The sequence below is a fragment of the Mesoplodon mirus genome (genome assembly GCF_964341445.2).
Source record: "Mesoplodon mirus genome assembly, chromosome: 13".
Lineage (NCBI taxonomy): Eukaryota > Metazoa > Chordata > Mammalia > Artiodactyla > Ziphiidae > Mesoplodon > Mesoplodon mirus.
Genome location: NC_138989.1, coordinates 7,689,523 through 7,709,402, shown reverse-complemented (window position 1 = coordinate 7,709,402; position 19,880 = coordinate 7,689,523). Strand labels below are relative to the sequence as shown.

The 19,880-nt window shown below is 47.0% G+C and overlaps 1 protein-coding gene across 1 annotated transcript; it reads left to right on the top strand.

Moving 5' to 3' along the window:
* The first annotated feature begins 1,007 nt into the window (after positions 1 to 1,007).
* Positions 1,008 to 18,675, top strand: LOC309814294 (ubiquitin-protein ligase E3B-like). Its single transcript, XM_082639928.1, has 5 exons — positions 1,008 to 1,104; positions 2,105 to 2,282; positions 2,729 to 2,892; positions 4,036 to 4,203; positions 18,490 to 18,675. The coding sequence occupies exons 1-5, from the start codon at positions 1,011 to 1,013 to the stop codon at positions 18,546 to 18,548; spliced, it is 663 nt and encodes a 220-aa protein (XP_082496054.1). The 5' UTR covers positions 1,008 to 1,010; the 3' UTR covers positions 18,549 to 18,675.
* Positions 18,676 to 19,880: the final 1,205 nt, after the last annotated feature.

The following is a 19,880-nucleotide window of genomic DNA, read 5'->3' as shown; positions in this document are numbered from 1 at the left end:
CTTACTCTTTAGACTTGCTTCATATAGTCAACACATTTTTATATTCTAAGATCAATATATATTTCTTAAATTAATGGCCCATGGGAACCTCCCCAAACTCACCTTGTTCCATTTATGATCTGGATATATATTCGGAATAAATTGCTTAATTGAAGTACGAGTTATTGGTGACTTATCACCCAGTAAACACACCCGTGTAAGCCGCACCCCACTGTGAAATAGAACCACAGCAGCAGCACCCCAGGAGCCCCTCTTCTCCTCCTTTCCACTCACTACCCCCATCCTCCTCTCCCATGTATATAGTTTCTCATTCTGCTTTTTTTTTTCAAAGTTGTTTATAGCATGAGGATTCTCTCATGTCAGTAAAACTTCAGTAAATTGATTTTTCGTAGCTGCGTCATAGACTAAAGTATCACTTATTCAACCTTCCCCCAGTGAATGGGCCCATTTTCAGCCTTCAGTCTTCCTAGAAGTCCTGTGAAGCATAATTCCAAGGGATTTGGGGGTGTTGGTAGGGTTGTTGTTTTGTTCCAGGTTCACATTAAACATGTCTGAGTAAGGTGATACATCTGTGTCTAGCCCTGTGATTGCTGCACAATTTTCAGACAGTCTGATCCGGCCGTTCCTCATCCACATTGTGTCCGTGCCCGCTCTCATGACTTATCTCAGCACAGTGACCCCCGAGGTGAGTGGGCTCTGAATTCCCCCAATTCCATCTTTGCCTTTGTCCTTAAAATAGAAAGTAAAATGTTTTCTCTGTTAATTTCTACCTCGTCTCCTGATGGTTCTCCTAAATCAGTAGCTACCGTAGACACACTTGTGTTAGAAGCCCAGAGAAAAGGTGTCTCATCTTTGTTCATTTTCTTCTTGGTGATGGATAACATGTTTGGCAGCTAGGGAGTGATCTGCAGGGATAGAGTTCACACTCTGGTGGGAAGCTCCTTTTATCAGCTTCCGCTTTAACAGTCTACTATTGTTTGCAGCGCCTCACAATTTTAGAATCTCATGACATGCTCCGTAAATTCATCACACTTTTAAGAGATGAAGATCCATGCCGTGATGTATATGAAAGTTTAGAAGGATGCCATACACTTTGTCTCATGGGTAAGTATCTATGGCTGGAATTTTATTGTGTTCTGGGCGTTGGGAAAAGCCCAGGTGTTTTGCTTTCCACCATTCTGGAGGCCACAAGCTGTTTTTAGTAAAAGTTGGAAGTGCTTACAATAAAAGACAGGTAATGAGGTAAACAGTTTAAGTAGACACATGAAACTGAAAATCACATGGAAACATACATCAGCCTGGCAAACTAGCCGAGTGACTGTAAATGAATGTTAAATTTCAGCCCTTAGCTTCCTGGCAGCCAAGGGAAAAATGAAAACGTGTTGAGTTACCTGGATAACTCTCATCTCAAGAGAGAAGAGAGCACAGTTGGGTGGGGCTTAGATCAGAGTAGGGTCTACAATGTCTATTTTACAGTGTTTTCATTTAGATGAGGAAAGGGTTTGGGGATAGAGAAGCATCTGAAACAGCAGAGGTACACAAGTCTCGTCGCCTAATTAGAGGAAATTTATTTTACATAGAAAAAGGTTCTTGGGGCTACATTTTAAGGGAGTCGATGGTAAGAGTCCTCCCAGAAAACGTTAAATAAATTCAGTGAACACTGAATAACAGTGATTTCCCAGGACTCTTCAGCTATTCTTCAGGAGGTCATTTCTTGTGTTGACCCTTGGTTGTAGAATCTTGGTGTAAGAAAATGTTATACTAACTTAAAAATCTGCGTACCTGACATTTTACATGTTATGTCATATAGTCCTCACGTCAGGAGTAGGGGTCATCACTCCAGTCTTACAGGTGAGCAAACAGACTCAAGAAGTAAGTTGAGGGTCGCCTAGCTCGCCTCTGGCAGAACCAGGATTTGAGGCCAGGTCTGCCTGTTCCTAAGCCCTGCACAGCACTGCAGCCCCAGCACTGATGGGCTCCTCTCTGCGTGGAGTTTCTTCCTGCACGTAGACATGGATGCACGAGCCCCAGGCAGACAGCAGGGCTGGGAGATGAGGAAGCGTGTCTGTCCGGGCCTCCCACACTCAGCCTTCTCTCTTCGCAGGCAGCCTCCTGCACTTGGGCTCCCTCAGCCCCAGGGCGTTAGAGGAGGAGACAGATGGGTTTGTGAGTTTGCTCACCCAGATGCTCTGCTACTGTCAGAAGTACGTGTCCCAGAAGAAATCCAGCCTGACCCCCTGGCGCCCTGTCCTTGGCTGGTTCTGCCAATCCGTGGACTGTGGGTGAGTCCTGGAGGCAGATCACTGTCTTCCTTGTCTCTGCCTGACTCTCTTCCACCACTTCCCCCTTTTCATCGAGATTTGTGGGCCAGGCCTGCAAGCCGGCTATGAAGAGGACAACGCAGTAGGCATCGGGAAGCTTTTGTCGACTGGGCGGTAAACAGGATGGAATTAGCATGAAGGACAGATAGAGGGTGTCTGGGGAGTGACAGTGACACGTGGGGCCTGGGGGGAGCAACAGTGCTGCTGGAAGCACGGGAAGCCCGTGTGGAGCGAGAGAGCCGAGAAAGAGGTTGGTGCCTTCTGCATCCAGGCCTCGGCGGCGATTTGTGGATCCCACTCCTCTTTTAGCATCTGACTTGCCGTGCTGAGTGGCGGTCCCCAGCTACCCTTCCGTGTGGCCATCCGGCAGGTGGAACTGACGTGCCCGCTCTCCTGCTGTCGCCTAGCCTTAACGAGTCCACGCCCTTGGTCACCAGACAGCCGCAGTTCCTGTGGGGGGTGCCTCTGATCCGGATCTTCTTCAGTGACATCCTGAGCAAGAAGCTGCTGGAGAACCAGGAGCCGGTCCACGCGCCGCCAGCCTCCCCACAGAATGTGCTTCCCGTGAAGGGTGAGTGGCTCTCCTTCCCCGAAGTGCAGCGCCTGACTGGCCCTGTGAACCTGCTCCCCTCTGTCATGTGACCTCCGACTTCTCCCCTGAAGATTTTGAGACGGCTTAAATCAAGTTCACGTTTAGCAAAACAGTGCCTGGAAGTCCTTAGGGATAGTAAACAAGGACTAGGGAAATGTAACTCTGTGAACAAAATCAAGGTTGTGTGTAGAGAACATCCACGGATGATCCATGAGGGCTGCCGTGCTTATCTCTGAACTTCCATTTGGCTCTGAATTTCCAGTGGCCAAAAATGAGAAGGGATTTGTGGACCCTTTATCACTTCCCACTAGTAGGAAGAAGGAGGAAGATCTATTTCTTAGGGGAAGTAGAGCTTTTCTGAGTTCCTGATCGTGAAATAAATCTCCCCCGTGGAGCTCCTTATACAGGTGGCTGTGGTCACTGACCAGGCTACCACCTCAGCGGCATCCCCGTTGCAGGGTCACTAATGGGTTCCTTGGAAAGGTTTCTTACTGCGCACTCTGATAAAAGTAAGGCAATGCTGTTAACACATAATTCAGTGGAGTTACTTGCCTATGGCAGATTGCCAGGTTCGGTGCGGTCTTTCTTCTGCCACCCAGTGTGTCACAAAGCTCCATCTTGTAGCTGTCCATGAGCATGGGCTCAGTGTCACTTCAGCAGGATATAGATGCGAAGGTGTAAAACGAGGGTACAACCCCAAACTGATGATGAGTACTTGAGGTTGATGCTCCTACTTCCCTCTGAAAGCACAGGACACTGGGAATTAGCCAGGCCCCCCACCTTTGCCCCTCTTCCCATAATTCAGTCCTTGGAAGGTTCACCTTTGTGGGTTCTGCAGTTAAGTGGTTACAGTAAAAGAATCCACGGTAAGAATCAAATATGTTTGGTTTGTTCTGACAGATCTTGTGCTGTTCTAAAGAGGTCGTTGTGTTCTGTCTGAAAACCTTTTGTGACTGCTTTTCTGATTTATCCAAAAGAGATGATTTGAATCAAAGCTGCAGCCTCTCTGTCTGGCTCTGGTTGGAAATTAGGAGCTTTCCTGAAGTGCTGTTCCCTTTATGGGGTGGAGTTTGGCAGATGGCTGAACTTCTGCTCACACGTCCCTCCTCCTCTCCACGCCAGCTCTCCTGAAGCGTGCATTTCAGAAGTCGGCGTCAGTTCGGAATATTCTCAGGCCTGTTGGGGGTAAACGTGTTGATTCTGCGGAGGTACAGAAGGTTTGCAACATCTGCGTCCTCTACCAGACCTCGCTGACGACTCTCACCCAGATCCGGCTGCAGATACTCACAGGTCTGGAGTCCTGAGGTGGTCTCTGCCATCTCTCACATTTGCCAGACTAGTTTTCTTAGAACTTGATTCTCTTCAGTTAAATAGCTTAAGGTCATTGTAGTCCTGGCACTTCTAGGTTGTTCCTGTGACCTGGCTTTTATTTTCACTGTGAAGTGCAACTTGCTTTTTTAAAAGTTAATAGTGTTTTATGAACAGAAAACTAGAAAAGACAAGGAAGCTGAAAAAAGAAAACTTAAACCACTCTTAATCCTACAGTCCATAGATAACCACCTGATCCTGAGTCTGTTACATAAATATGTATTTAGATTGAAATACATAGTTTTATTTTTCCCTTTCCATTAATCACATGATAAGCATTTTATCATGTCAGAATTCTTTAAAAACCTCATTTTTATTGGCTGCGTAAGAGCTCATTGCATGGATCTGCCCGACATTTTCCTTTTTAGTTGAGCAAAGGAAGAAAGTCCCCGCACAGGAGTTGTTAGTATGACGGGTGTTATGAGGACAAAACGTCTATAAGCCTTGAAGCTGTTGACTGCATAAAGGGTTAAGAACGTCTCTGTTACATTTTACATTTTTTAAATCAAAGTGCTGCTACTTCTGTCTTTCACACTTACTCACTCATCTTCGGATATTTATAGAGCACCTGTGTGTGCCAGACACTGAGGATGCCGAGGGGAATAAGACAGCCAACCAAGGTCTGTGTTCCCAAGAGGATTGCACTGTAGTAGTGAGGAGACCAATGATAAGTAAGAGGAAAGTATATTTAATATAATGAAGGACACTGTGACAATGAAAATAATGAGAGACATGGTTGACTTGGACTAGGGCAGGGTTTCTCAGCCTTAGCACTGTGGACATTTGGGGCCAGATAATTCTTTGTTGTGGAGGGCATCCTATCCATCATAGGATGTTTAGTAACCCCTGACCCCTACCCATAAATTCCAGTAGCACCTCTCTCCCACTTTTGACAACCGTACATGTCTCCAAACATTGTCAAATGCCCCCTGGGGTGGGGCAGTGTGCAAAATCATCCTTGGTTGAGAACCACTGGGCTGATGGAGATGGAAGCAGGAGGATTTACAATCCCCTCCAGGAGTGGAGTTTACAGGTCTTACTGGTAGATTGGATTTGGGGGAGTGAGGACTATAAGTTTCAAAGATGTTGCCAGATTTCTGGCCCAAGCAACTGTGTGGATGGTGGGGCCATTTGCTGAGCTAGGGGATGACCAGCTTGGATGGGGGGGCAGGAGGTGGAGGGGGGATCGTGGGCCATCGAGAGTTCTGTTTGGCTGTGATGAGTGTAAGGTACCTGCTGGACCTGCAGCAGAGATGCCAAGCCAGCATACTGTGTACTGTGTGGAGGCTTGAGCAAAGGGGTGGGGTGAAAGGCCTGGGCCTGAGGGCCATTTCCCTAAGGAGAGTGCAGAAGGAGAAGGGGCCCAGACGAGCTGGCACCCCAGCACAGTGGGAGGGTCTGGGAAGCAACTGAGTGAGATGATTTTGAGGTTATAGCCTGTGTCCACCTTTATAAGATAACCACATTAAGCATCCCCCATTGTCCCAATGAGAGAATTGAAAAAGAAGTTTTTTGGCCAATTTGAAAGTATATGATTTTAGGGAATTCCCTGGTGGTACAGTGGTTAGGACTCAGCTCTTTCACTGCCAGGGCTCGGGTTCAATCCCTGGTCGGGGAACTATGATCCCACAAGCTGCGCTGCGTGGCCAAAAAAAAAAAAAAGAGGGAAAAAAAATACATGATTTTAAAAATGAAGATGAGCTAGTCTAAAGTATATGTATAATATTCGTTCTATTAGCTTGGCTATACACAAAACTATACACAAACTAGATTATAGAAAGTAACATACTAGTTTTAAAAATACTGATTATAGGGCTTCCCTGGTGGCGCACTGGTTGAGAGTCCGCCTGCTAATGCAGGGGACACGGGTTCATGACCCAGTCCGGGAAGATCCCACATGCCGTGGAGCGGCTGGGCCCGTGAGCCATGGCTGCTGAGCCTGCGCATCTGGATCCTGTGCTCCGCAACGGGAGAGGCCACAACAGTGAGAGGCCCATGTACCGCAAAAAAATAAAAATAAAATAAAATAAAAATACTGATTATAGAAAATAACATACTAGTTTTAAAAATACTAGTTTTAGAAATACATACTAGTTTTAAAAAATCGTGCTCCTCACATACGTGTGTTGGTCCTGGAGCCACATGCTGCTCCTCTGACCCAGCTCTCCAGAGCATGGCATCTTCATTTCTATCTAAGTTGCTTGGGATGCAGCCCTCGTTGAATTGGTATATCATGCTGTAAATGAGTATATTTGTCCTGTAGAAGTATACCTGTGATCTCTGCATTGTAACTTCTTACTCCATTGTTTTTAATTGAGGTGTAGTTGACATGTAACATTATCTTAGTTTCAGGTGTATGACATGATTTGATATTTGTACACATTGCAAAATGATCAACACAGTAAGCCTAGTTAACATCCACCACCATACATTGTTAAATTTTTTTCTTTTTTTTCTTATGTTAAAGACTTTTAAGATCTACCCTCTTAACAACTTTCAGAAATTCAGTATATATTATTAACTGTAGTCACCACGCTGTACTTTATGTCCCATGATTTATCTATTATATAACTTGAAGTTTGTCCTCTTTGATCCCCTTAACCCATTTTGCTTACCTTTCTCCTACCGCCAACCCCCTGCCCCAGCAACCATAGGTACACCAATCTGTCCTCTGTATCTATGAGCCTGGGTTTCTTTCTTTGTTTTTTAGTTTCTGCATATAAGTGAGATTATATGGTATTTGTCTTTCTCTGACTTATTTCAGTTAGTATAATGACCTCAAGGTCCATCCATGTTGTCACAAATGACAAGATACCATTCTCTTTTATGGCTGAATAGTATTCCTGTGTGTGTGTGTGTGTGTGCACTCACGCTTGCGCACACATGCACACCACATCTTTTTATCCATCTGTCCATTGGTGGACACTTGGGTTGTTTCCTTTATCTTGGATATTGTAAATAATGCTGCTGTGAACAAGGGGGTACATACATCTTTTCAAATTAGTGTTTCTGTTTTCCTCAGATGAATACCCAGAAATGCAATTGTGGAATCATATGGTAGTTCTATTTTGTTTTTTTGGGGGGATCTCCATACTGTTTTCCATAGTGGCTGCACCAGTTTACATTTCCAGCAACAATGCACAGGGTTCCCTTTTCTCCACATCCTCACCAACACTAGTTATTTCTTGTCTTTTTGGTAATAGCCATTCTAACAGGTGTGAGGTGATATATCATTGTGGTTTTGATTTGCATTTCCCAGATGGTTAGTGATGTTGAGCACCTTTACATGTGCCTGTTGGTCATTTGTATGTCTTCTCTGGGAAAATGTATTCAGATCCTCTAACCATTTTTTAATCAGATTGCTTGTTTTTTGTTGAGTCGTGTGAGTTCTTTATATATTTTGGATATTAACCCCTTATCAGGTATATGATTTGCAAATATTTTCTTCCATTCCATAGGTTGCCTTTTCATTTTGTTGATGGTTTCTTATGCTCTGCAGAAGCTTTTTAGTTTACTGTAGTCCCACTTGCTTATTTTTATTTTTGTTGACTTTGCTTTTGAGGTCAGATCCAAAAAAAATCATTTCCAAGACCCTTGTCAAAAAGCTTACTGCTGGGCTTCCCTGGTGGCGCAGTGGTTGAGAGTCCACCTGCCGATGCAGGGGACACAGGTTCGTGCCCCGGTCCGGGAAGATCCCACGTGCCACGGAGCGGCTGGGCCCATGAGCCATGGCCGCTGAGCCTGCGCGTCTGGAACCTGTGCTGCACAACAGGAGAGGTCACAACAGTGAGAGGCCTGTGTACCACAAAAAAAAAAAAAAAAAGAGCTTACTGCCTGTGATTTCTTTTAGGAGTTTCATGGTTTCAGATCTTACATTCAATTCTTTAATCCATTTTGAGTTTATTTTTATGTATGGTGTAAGGTATTAGTCTAGTTTCATTCTTTTGCCTGTGGCTGTCCCATTTTCCCAATACCATTTATTGAAGAGACTGTTCTTTCCCCATTGTAAATTCTTGCCTCCTTTGTTGTAAATTAATTGACCATATATGTGTGGGTTCATTTCTGGGCTCTCTATTCTGTTCCATCGATCTGTGTGTCTGTTTTTATGCCAGTACCATACTTTTTTGATTACTGTATCTTTGTAATATAGTTTGAAATCGGTGCATGATGCCTCCAGCTTTGTTCTTCTGTCTCCAGATTGCTTTCCATTCAGGGTCGTTTTTGGTTCCATACAAATTTTCATTCTATTTCTCTGAAAAATGCCATTGGAATTTTGATAGGGATTGCATTGAATCTATAGATTGCTTTGAGTAGTATGGACATTTTAACAATATTAATTCTTCCAGTCCATGAGCATGAAATATCTTTCCATTTATTTGTGTCTTTTTTGATTTCTTTTATCAGTGTGTTTAATTTAATTTAATTTAATTTTTTATTTATTTTTCATTGCATTGGGTCTTCGTTGCTGCGCGCGGGCTTTCTCTAGTTGAGGCAAATGGGGGCTGCTCTTTATTGTGGTGCGCGGGTTTCTCATTGTGGTGGCTTCTCTAGGCACACGGGCTTCGGTAGTTGTGGCACGTGGGCTCAGTAGTTGTGGCTTGCAGGCCCTAGAGTACAGGCTCAGGAGTTGTGGCACATGGGCTTAGTTGCTCTGCGGCATGTGGGATCTTCCTGGAGCAGGGCTCGAGCCCATGTCCCCTGCGTTGGCAGGCAGATTCTTAACCACTGCGCCACCAGGGAAGTCCCTTGTCATTGTGTAGTTTTCAGTGTACAGGTCTTTCAGAACTCCTTGGTTAAATTTATTCTAGACATTTTATTCTTTTTGTTGCAGTTGTAAATGGGATTGCTTTTGTAATTTCTATTTCTGATAGTTCATTTCTGATAGCAGCAGATTTTTGTATATTGATTTTGTATCCTGCAATTCTACTGAATTAATTTATTCTAATAGTTTTTTTTATGAAATCTTTAGGGTTTTCTATATATAATATCATGTCATCTCAAATAGTGAATCTTACTTCTTCCTTTCCAACTGGGATGCCTTTTATTTACTTATTTTTTCTTGCCTAGTTCTGGCTAGGACCTCCAGTACCATGTTGAATAAAAGTGGTGAGAGTGGGCCTCCTTGTTTTGTTCCTGACCTTAAAGGAAAAGCTTTCAGCTTTTCACAATGATGTTAGCTGTGGGCTTTTCATATATGGCCTTTATTATGTTGAAGTACATCCCCTCTGTACCCACTTTGTTGAGAGTTTTTTATCATAAATGGATGTTGAGTTTTGTCAGATGTTTTTCCTGCATATATTGAGATGATCATGTGATTTTTATCTTTCATTTTGTTAATATTATGTATCACATTGATTGATTTGCAGATACTGAACCATCCTTGCATCCCTGGAATAAATCCCATTTGATCGTGGTGTATTATCTTTTTAATATCTTGTCAAATTCGGTTTGCTAATATTTTGTTGAGGATTTTTTGCATCTATGTTCATCAGGGCCTGTAATTTTCTTTTTTTGTTGTATCTGTCTGGTTTTGATATCAGGGTAATTCTTGCTTTGTAAAATGGGTTTGGAGGCATTCCCTCCATTTTTTGGAACAGTTTGAGAAGGATGGGTATTAATTCTTCTTTGAATGTTTGGTAGAATTTATCACTGAAGTCATCTGGTCCTGGACTTCTATTTGTTGAGAGGTTTTTGATTCAGTTTTCTTACTAGTAGTAGGTCTATTCAGAATTTGTTTCTTCATGATTCAGTCTTAGAAGATTGTATGTTTCTAGGAATTTATCCATTTCTTCTAGGTTGTCCAGTTTGTTGGCATATAATTGTTCATAATAGTCTCTTAGGATATTTTGTATTTTTTCAATCAGTTGTCTCTTCTTTCATTTCTGATTTTATTTGAGCCTCTTTTTTTTTTTTTTTTTTTGGTGAGTCTAGCTAAAGATTTGTCAACTTTATTTCAAAGAACCAGCTCTTAATTTCATTGATCTTTTTGGTTGCCTTTTCAGTCTCTATTTCATTTATTTCTCCTCTGATCTTTGTTATTTACTTCTTTCTACTAACTTTGGGCTTCATTTATTCTTTTTCTAGTTCCTTAAGGTAAAAAATTAGATTGTTTGAGATTTTTGTTGTTTCTTGAGGTAGGCATGAATCACTATGAACTTCCCTCTTAGAACCACTTTGATGCATGCCATAAATGTTGAAATGTTTTATTTCCATTTTCACTTGTCTCAAGGTATTTTTTAAATTTCTCTTTTGATTTCTTACTTGATCTATTGGCTATTTAGTCACCATGTTGTTTTTTTTTTTTTGAACATCTTTATTGGGGTATAATTGCTTTACATTGTTGTGTTAGTTGCTGGTGTATAACAAAGTGAATCAGCTATATGTATACATATATCCCCATATCCCCTCCCTCCTGCGTCTCCCTCCTACCCTCCCTATCTCACCCCTCTAGGTGGTCACAAAGTACCGAGCTGATCTCCCTGTGCTATGCGGCTGCTTCCCACTAGCTATCTATTTTACATTTAGTAGTGTATATATGTCCATGCCACTCTCTCACTTCGTCCCAGCTTACCCTTCCCCCTCCCCGTGTCCTCAGGTCCGTTCTCTACACCTGCGTCTTTATTCCTGTCCTGCCCCTGGGTCCTTCAGAACGATTTTTTTTTTCTTTAGATTCCATATATATAAGGGACTTCCCTGGCGGTCCAGTGGTTAAGACCTCCAGAGATTCTGAAGGAGGTAGCACCTGCAGGCCTTGAAGAACATGGCACTCGGGGGGAAGGAGGAGGAGTTCAGAGCGTGCTCAGGTTCCCGGCCTGGGGGCCTGGCTGCTTGAGAGAGCCATTCCCAGAGGTGGGGGCACAGGCAGGAGCGGGACTGGGAAGAGCCGGGAGCAGGCGACGTGTCTGCGGCTCCTCGAGGCCAGTGGACATGAGGGTCTGGAGTGCAGGAGAGAGGACGGGGCTGGAGGTGGACTCGACCTTCGGACGGCTTGCAACCTCCTCGGTGCATTCATGGATGAGGCTGAGGTCGTCAGGGAGCCAGAGGGAGTGAGCAGACCGGGACGGAGGCCAGAGCCCTGCACAGGGAGAGGAGTGATCAGAGGACGGAAGAGAACCGGGGGGTGTGGCATACAGAGCCACGGGGCGTGAGAGCCTTGGGAAGGGCCAGGTGCTGCGTCAGGGGCGCCCGGGAGATGAGGGGTGTCCCTGGTGTGTCGTGAGCGCTCCAGAAATGTCTGCTCCTTCGGGGGGAGGCTCCTTAGAGCCCACAGGTGCCCTTTCCTTTCTCTCCTGCCTTACTTAGTACTCCTCACTGTTCTCTGGTATCGTCTTGACCTTGATGTCATACTTGTCCCTTCTTTACCTCCCCTCAAGCAGCGGTTCACAAACAGATGTGGCCGTTTAAATTCTTACTGCGCCTGACAGCAGAGCCTCTCACAGAGATGACTTAGTCGAGCACCCTCTATGCGGAGCCCCTTCAGCGGCATCCCTGCCCCTGCCTCAGAGAGAGGACGTGCAGCTGTGCAAAGCAGGCCATGGTATGGCTTCTGTCTTCCCAGTGGTGGAACATCCTTCCTTGTCTTACACGATCTACTTCTCTGTAACTTCTACCCTTTGGTCCTTGAACAGCCACTAAAAGTGGACGGTGCCATCTTCTGCGGTTTGCTTTCTGGGTGGTCTGTCTTCCAAGGGTGGGGCCCTGCTCTCCTCCAGCCAGTCCTCCTTTGAAGTGGGCTCCAGCCCTTCACCTCGTGGGTCTGGTCCAGGTTGGTGGAATCGGACTTGACATGCGGCTCCTCGCCCCGTTCCTGGGTGTCTGTGACTTCAGCCCTGGCCCACAGCGTCCCCACAGCGTCTGGTCTGGAATCTCCACTCTGTGTGTCTGCAGTTAACAAATGGTGTGCTGGGGCACCCCGGTTGCTACCAGATATTTTAAATTTTTGAGGGAAACACAGTGAAATCTGTTGGGCACCGTGTGAAGTACTTGCTTGAGTTCACAGCATCAGCGTCAAATTCTGCTCTATTCTTCTCGATGATGTCCTATTTGCTAAGCTGGGTTTTAAAAAAATGAAATTAAAATATTTTTAATTTCAATTTATGCGTGTTTTTTAAATACAACTACTAAGTTCTTAGGACATAAACACTTATTAAGTTGTTAGGACTTAACTGTCTACTAAACGGAACTGTTAGGTACTTTTTTTGACCTAAGATTGCGGTAAGAAATATTACTGAGCCATTAGGGGTGCTGAGAACAAGAAAGTCTGGGAAGCTCTGGGTGTAGCTGACCTGACTTAATAAGAGTCCAGGCTGTATGGTAATCCTCACCAAGGGGCGGGGTGTGGGGCACTTAAGATCGACAGCATGAAGATTATGAGCCGTTGGTCCTTGGCTCATAAACCTCTTGCCTCCCTTGGGAAAATAGGGCCCTTCCTCATCTTCTGGCCCCTGTCCTGCTCCTGTGATGGCACCAGCAGGTCTGGGATAGTGTCTGAGGCTTGGCGTGTTTTCTGTGTCTCTCTCTCTCTCTTGCTTTGGCCTAGAAGACCTAGGGCCACGTGTGGTGGGTAGGGCTGGGTAGTGTGGTGGTCTGTGCATGGGCCCTGGTCCCCCGTGCACCAGCTGTGTGACCTTGCATAACAGTTTCCTCATCTGCAGAGTGGGATGATGATCCTCACCCAGATGTCCACTGTGCCCATTGAGGTCTCCTAGCCCCTTGAGAGCTGGTGAAAGTTACCCCAAACCTTCTTCCCTGCCCCACGGAAATCCAGAGCCCCATCCAGTCTTTCTGCGATTCATGGGAGGCCGGCAGTCTGGTGGTCACCTCTGTAGTTCTGCCTCTGTGTCCGCTGTCTCTGCTCCATACGGTATTAACCTTGACAGGAGGCTTATCTTCTGCCTCAAGTTCCACAAGACAGCACCCCTTGTTCAGGGGATCGTGCTAAAGACTTGGGGGTCACGGGAAGCAGTCATGCCACATGGCCCCCCATGAATTAAATACCTGTGCCTGTCTCCAGCTCCCCAGCACAGAAAGCAGAGGCGGGAGTCCCCGGCATGTGCATCTCCAGCCACTCTCGCTGTCCTCAGCCTTCTCTCTCCCTTCCGCGTTGCCCAGGAACCCCGAGAGCTTTTGCTGTTTTTCAGGGCACTTCAGTCCTAGATTCCAGACTTGTAAACCAGCCACATGGCGCCCCTTCACTGACCAGTCCCTCCACTGAGCACATCCCCCATCTCAGGAGGTTGTCGGCAGTGGCTTTTTCTGTCTCAACCGTATTTTCTTCAGGGAGCTAATAGAATGATCAAATGAAAATGCAGTAGCCTCCCCTCGTGTATAGTTAGCTCTTATTACTACTGTGGCTGTTACTATTATTCCTGTTATTATTTGTATTTAACAATGCTCTTGCCTTTGGGGAGATTTCCATTTTTCAGAAAAACAGCTGAGGTTGGAGTTATTCGTTCATTCCGCTGACATGATTTGAGTGCTATTACAGGATGGGGCCAAAGGTCAGTGCTCTCCTAAAGGAGCCTATCAGAGCCTTGAGAATGCGAGAGGCTTCTATTTAAATGATACTTGAGAAATATTACTGGTGGGACTGCGATGTGCTTGAGGGGACTGGGGAGGCAGGTGGAAAGGTCAGGGACCTTTATAGGGTCAGTTACACATTTCTGACAGTAAAATATATGTATCTTTGAAAAGTTTCTGTGTTTTAAATTCATGCTATTGATTTCCTCTAAAGCAGGCACGGCTGTATAAAGCACCCTCTGTAATGCGTGCTGCCGCAAGGTTTTTACGGTGGATGATTGACTGAACAAGGAGAATGATTTTTCTCCCAGACTGTTCTTAGCTGGGCTCTGGCTGCAGCCAGACCACTCTTTCTGGAACCTTTCCCCCTGGCATGTATTCAGCTATATTTCTAATTCCCAGGAGCGTTTGGGGGGATGTTTACTGTCCTCACAAAACACTTCTAACCTGTAGCACACATCAAAGCGTCCCATTCTGGGATCCTCTCACGTGCTTACATGTCATTCATTTTGTACAGTGTGTTTTAGGGGATCCTCAGTTGTTGACCCCTTTATCGGTCTCACCTTTGCCCACTTCAGAGAGTTCTCCTGTTCCGAAACATGGTGACCAAGGAGAAGGAGAGACTGGGGCTTGTGGAAACCAGCTCCGCCTCCCCTCATGTCACTCACGTTACCGTCCGCCATCCAGGATGTTGGAGGTGAGAAGCCTGTTGCAAAGTGCGCTCTGTAAACTGGAGGGTTTCTAGTGGGTGACCTGTTGCCTCTGAACTGTTCTTATCACTCCTTGATCTAATGACACTGAAGCCAGGGCTGTGGGTGCAGGAAGGGCCTGTTTGTCCTGCCAGCTGCTCTGAGCACTGCGTGATTAAACACGCCCTCAGTTCTGGAGCCCCCAGCGCAGCATTTCCCTCCCTTTACCCCACGAGGTGAGAGTGGCCAACACTCTGTGCCTCTGAAATGAGGACAGACACGCTTATACCTGTGCAGACTCTGTCTGTCCCGGCAGGCACTTTGCCCAGCCGCCCAGCTGTGAGTGTGGAGGCTGGAGTGCGGGTGTTAAGTTACTGAGCCATCCTGGGAAATACATCGATCACAGAGCTACACGTTCTTTTTGGACATAAACTTAGGCGCCGCACGTGAAGTGGCCCACCTAGGCCAAGCCCAGCGTCCAGGGTTCCTCCCATGCAGCGACTTTGTGTGGCTTTGAAGTAGGTGCCTGTCCTCAGGACACTGTCCTCCGTATGTCAGGAAGTTGTCATGATATGTTGATTTTTGCTGGAACAAGACCCTGAACATTGTCATAACAAATGCACGCGCCTGCAGTGTCTGCATCGTGCCTGCCGCACGCCCCTCTGGCATTGTGCAGTGTATGTGCATGTATGGTGATTGAGCCCCATGTCCCCATTCCCAGGAGCGGCCACAGCTCCTCATCGGCATGTTCTGCAGCGTAGAACAGTCAGGGGATCCCAGGACAGCACGGGGCCGCATCGCCAGCCACCAGCAAACGGCATCGGCAGCAGCCCTTCCTCCCCACGCGTTTTCATCTCTGCCTCGGGGCATCTGTGCTGTGTATGTCGCTCCTGGAGAACTTGCTTAAGTTCTCTGACCACTGGTGACTGACACTGAAAGCTGCCGGGGAAAGGCAGCAGGTGGTGAACAGATGATTCTGACATTCTCAAAAGTAGGGATAAGAAATGTAAGTGCCCCCAGGGGCGCTGCCAGTCATGGAGATGAGTAACGGTCGCCGAGAGTGTCTCGGCACAGGGGCATTTGGTTTGCATGCTAAATGAACAGAAATATTCTCCACTTCTACTGCTTGCTCCCGTTTTTCTTGAAACACAGCCCTTGGACTGACCTCACAAGTGAGTTGATAAATGACAACTGACAACCAGCCTCAGTGTCGGGGCGCAGGAGAGGGTAGGCAGGTGGAGAACACATGCCTCTAAAAGAGGCCACCTGAGTATTGCCTTGTGGAGATTTGGGCTCTATAATGCTCCGGCTTGTTAAGAGAAGACCAAAATTTAGAGTTTTGTGTGAAATCCACAGATCCTTTGTGTTGTGAACTAGTCAGTTTTTGTAAAGTACCTGGAAGGTCAGATAACACCTGTCTGCCCATCAAATTCAACCTGCTGGCCACCAGTTTACAACCTCTGCTTTGACTCAAAGAAAAAAAAGCCCAGTGGTGTTGTAGGAACTCACTTCTCCAGCACTTTCTTTGTTGGACCCAGATGCACCTTTCCTGTCTCTTAAACTCCTCCATCCCACTGCCTGTCATACCCACTCCCATGTGGCCAGCACAACGGGGAGTCTGGGTGGTGGAAACTGTGGTGTCTCCTGAGAGTCACAGAATCCCCGACGCCCTCCTCAAGTGTCACTGCGAGATTTACCAGACACCCGCTTACCCTGGGCCAGCTTGTTTAAACACATCCCTCAGGGATGTCAAGGGAGGAATTTCTGTCTTAGATTTTAGGCAAAGTCCATTTTCCTCTTTACGTTCCATTGGGATAGATCCTGTCATGAAATTGATCACTGGTGTTCGTACTGAATGAGGAAGGAGAGAGGGTCATTGATTCAGTGACCCCAGTTCTCACGATTCAGTGGTTTGGGGATCAGAACTTGAGAGCCCAGTGGCCTTTGCTTGATGAGGACACAAGGGGGCATCAAAAAGCCGATATTTGACCCATGATATCCTGGGCTTTTATTCTGTCCCCTTGTTTATGGTTTGTACTGAAGGTGAGGCTTGTGTATTAGGCTTCCAGGTGGTGGTCCAAAGTCCTGCAGGAAGGCCTCTCCTCACAGGGGTGAACGGGGGCCAGAACACCAGCACTGCAGAACTAGAAGGAGCCGTGGACACACCCTTGCTCATCCCCTTCCCCTCACCCCATCAAAGGCAGGGCTGAGGCCAGAGGAATTCAAGGTCCCTCAGGTGTCAGTGACAGAGCTGGGCCTGGAAGCCAGTTCCCCCGTCCCGTCCCCGTCAGTGTTCTGTGCATCCGCTCTTTGAGATGCAGAAGAGAAGAGGAACGCCCAGTCCCCCTTTCACCTTCCCCTGGGGCACAGATATAGAATCCTCCAGAGAGGGCAGTGGGGTGCAACAGGAAGTATGTCAGAGGAGGTGGGCAGCAGATTCCTCTCTACAGTGTTTCAAAGGGAGGCTAAAGTGGGGCTGATCCAGCCAAACTGAGATTTGAGTCCAGCAAACATTCCTGGAGCACCTGCCATGAGGCTGACCACTTGCTAAGAGCTTTCACATGGACCAGCTCGTTTAATCTGCATGACTCTGACACACCTCCTAACACATGCTAAGGTTAGGGAGGCATCATTTTAAAGCAGAATGGAGGAAGTCCTGCAGGCAGGGGCATGTTAGAATTCTCTCCCCGCCCCCACTCAGTGCCAAGATAATTACCTTACATTTAGGCAGAATGACTGAAATGCTGCAGCAGCTGCCTGGTGACTCCCTCTGCTTTTCTCTCCTTTTCGTCTGACTTAATGATTTTCATATTTCATGTGCATAAAAAAGTACTTTTCAGGATTGTGCACTCAAAACCGTGTTCTTATTCCTTCAGGTGACTTAGGGGACTTCAGAGGTAGTTTTTTTTCCCTGCTCACTAACTTTGGAACCTAACTCCTAAATAAGATGGGTAGCTACCATGGCACAGGCCTTTGCATCAGTAGGTGAGCACAAGGAAAACATGATCGGCAGGAAGGCAGCAAGCGTTCCCCAAAACGGGTCTTGCCATACTGGCCTCATTTGATTTGTGACAAGGAACCAGACTGGCAGGTGAGTGGGTGCTGTGGAGATGGCCTGTCTGATGTCAACAGAGCGTCTGAGAGCACTGCATTTGTGCCTGAGGGGAGGAACGTGGGGTGGCCACAATAGGACGTGGCAGCTGATTTGTAACCTTTTCTGTGATGGTATCTAAAGACATCGGTTTGACCCTGGTTATGGGGCCTCTCAGGCTGGGCCAAAGTACTCCTCCCTGGGCCCTGTCGTGTTCTAAGCACGGGTTTTTATAATCACTGCTCTGAAATGAAAGCCTAAGCAGCTTGCCCGTCAGCACCCACCTGCCAGGAATACATTTGAGGACAGGCTCTGGAGCCAGGAAGGCCTCGGCAGATCAGAATCAAGAGATAGACTGTGCACGATGATTTAGCAGGAGAGCTCCAGAGTCATGTCCTAGCTTTCTGGACAGGGAGACGTGCCCAGTGGCTGCGTGTCTCAAGGGAGCCGACCACAAGCCGGAGGTGCTGAGGCCTCTCTTCCCACTGCTTCTGCCCTCCTGCAGGCCCAGCAGCACTCCTGGCACCCATCTCCCTGCTTCCTGCCATCCCTCTGCTTTGCTTCCAACAGAAAGATCTTCCTAAGACAGAAAGCCAGCCACGTGACTCTCTGCCTAAACTCTTCTGTGGCTCCCCAGCACCCTGAGGAAATAACCTGAATTTCCCAGCATGACTCACAGCCTTTCATGATCTGGGGAAAGGTACCAGGAGTTGAGTGGTGGGGGGCTACTCTGATTTTTCATCTCACAGCTTTCATCTTGGCTCAGCGTCTTCCGTCCTGATGACCGAGAGCTTGTCGTGGCTCATCGCGTCTGATCTCTCCATCTCACTGCTCTGCATCCTCCTGAGGGCAGTCTCCCCTTGCCAGAGAGTGGTAAAGTCACATCCCCAAAATGGGTTTTTTTAACAGGCTCTCGTCTAGAAGCAGGTGAAGACTGCTGGCTCTCCTCATGCACCCGTGCGTCCTGACACATTTAGTAATTACACTGGGAAGGCTTCCCACAGGGGAGAGGGAGCTTTGAGGAGGGAGCCCTGAATTATGCGGGGGCCCTTGGGTTCCTAATGGGCTATAATTCTGCCCTTGGCAGGACGGCTACGAGCAACTTCAGCAGCTCTCCCAGCTCTCCCAGTTAGTTATTTACACACAAATAACTCAAAATTAGTGTGGCAGCAAAATCAGAAAATAGTGGAGGGCGCTGGAGGGCTGGGAGAATCCACTCCCTTTGGGATGTCCGCTGTGGAGGTCTGGGGCCAGAGTAAGGAAGCTGAGAGGAGCTTCTCAGAAGCATCTGGGCTTTTACAGAGGGAAAAACTACTGCTCCCCAGAGTGGAATGCCCATTGTAATTCACTGAGGCCTCCCTTTGCGGAGGGTGCTTTTCTATACTTGTGTGTTATTCTACATAGAAATGTTTAAAAAATAAACCAAGGAGGAGACCAATTTTGCTTGATGTAAGAGCCTCCAGTGCTAAAAATAAGACATATCTCTAAAATTAATGCTAAATCTGTACAGCTCAGACAGGAAGTAACCGGCACTCACTAGCTGACTCAGGAGCGGAGGGGGAGCAGAGAGGCGGCCCTCCTTCCTTGGCCTCGTGTCTCATTTAAGCTGCCAGACACTGCACAAGCTCCATCCCCTCTGAGTCTCAGGCTGAGGCCTCCAGGTCAAGATCTTCAGAGGTGTCAGACCAGAACCTGCCACACAAAGGCAGGGACTGGAGTCAGTGGGGAGGTGGGCTCCCTGGGGTCGGTGTGTGGGACCCAGGGGGCTACTCAGACCCTGGAAGTGACTTTGGGCCCCGACATCCCAGGGCTCACATCCCCAGGGCACTGGGGCCTGTTTGCTGCTCTTTGCCAAGTGTGTTCTGGTAGCAGGGAGACATGTCCGACAGGGGCGATTTAACCTGGGCATTTGGCCAGGCGGCGTTCAAGTGACTGGTCCCCTGAACAGTGAAAGTGATGCAGAGGAAAGGGGAGGCTCTGGAGCTCCAGAGTGAAAAGTGTGGGTCCCTCCCACCTGGGCGCTCTGAGGAGTGGGAGGTCTGATGACACAGGTGGGAGTAGTGACCCTGTCCGTCCAGCCCTACTCAACCCGACCCATCAGGAGACCTGCACAGTGGAAATGAACAATTAATTGTTAAGTCACATTTTACCCCCAATAATTTTTTTCCTAACATCCCCACCAAGCCTTGCTTGCTTCTTTCACTTTAGAAAAAGATTATTCAGTGGTAATAAAAAAAATAAGGTTTATGGCCTTAAGTACTCCAATGTGAAGAGGTTATAGAAAACACTGCTATGTAAAA

What these genes read in the sequence shown, in the direction of transcription:
- LOC309814294 (XM_082639928.1), top strand. Translation starts at nt 1,011, where the DNA reads ATGCTCCGTAAATTCATCACACTTTTAAGAGATGAAGATCCATGCCGT. An exon ending in CCATACACTTTGTCTCATGG is followed by an intron (nt 1,105 to 2,104) that starts GTAAGTATCTAT and finishes CTCTCTTCGCAG; the next exon opens with GCAGCCTCCTGCACTTGGGC. An exon ending in GAATGTGCTTCCCGTGAAGG is followed by an intron (nt 2,893 to 4,035) that starts GTGAGTGGCTCT and finishes TCTCCACGCCAG; the next exon opens with CTCTCCTGAAGCGTGCATTT.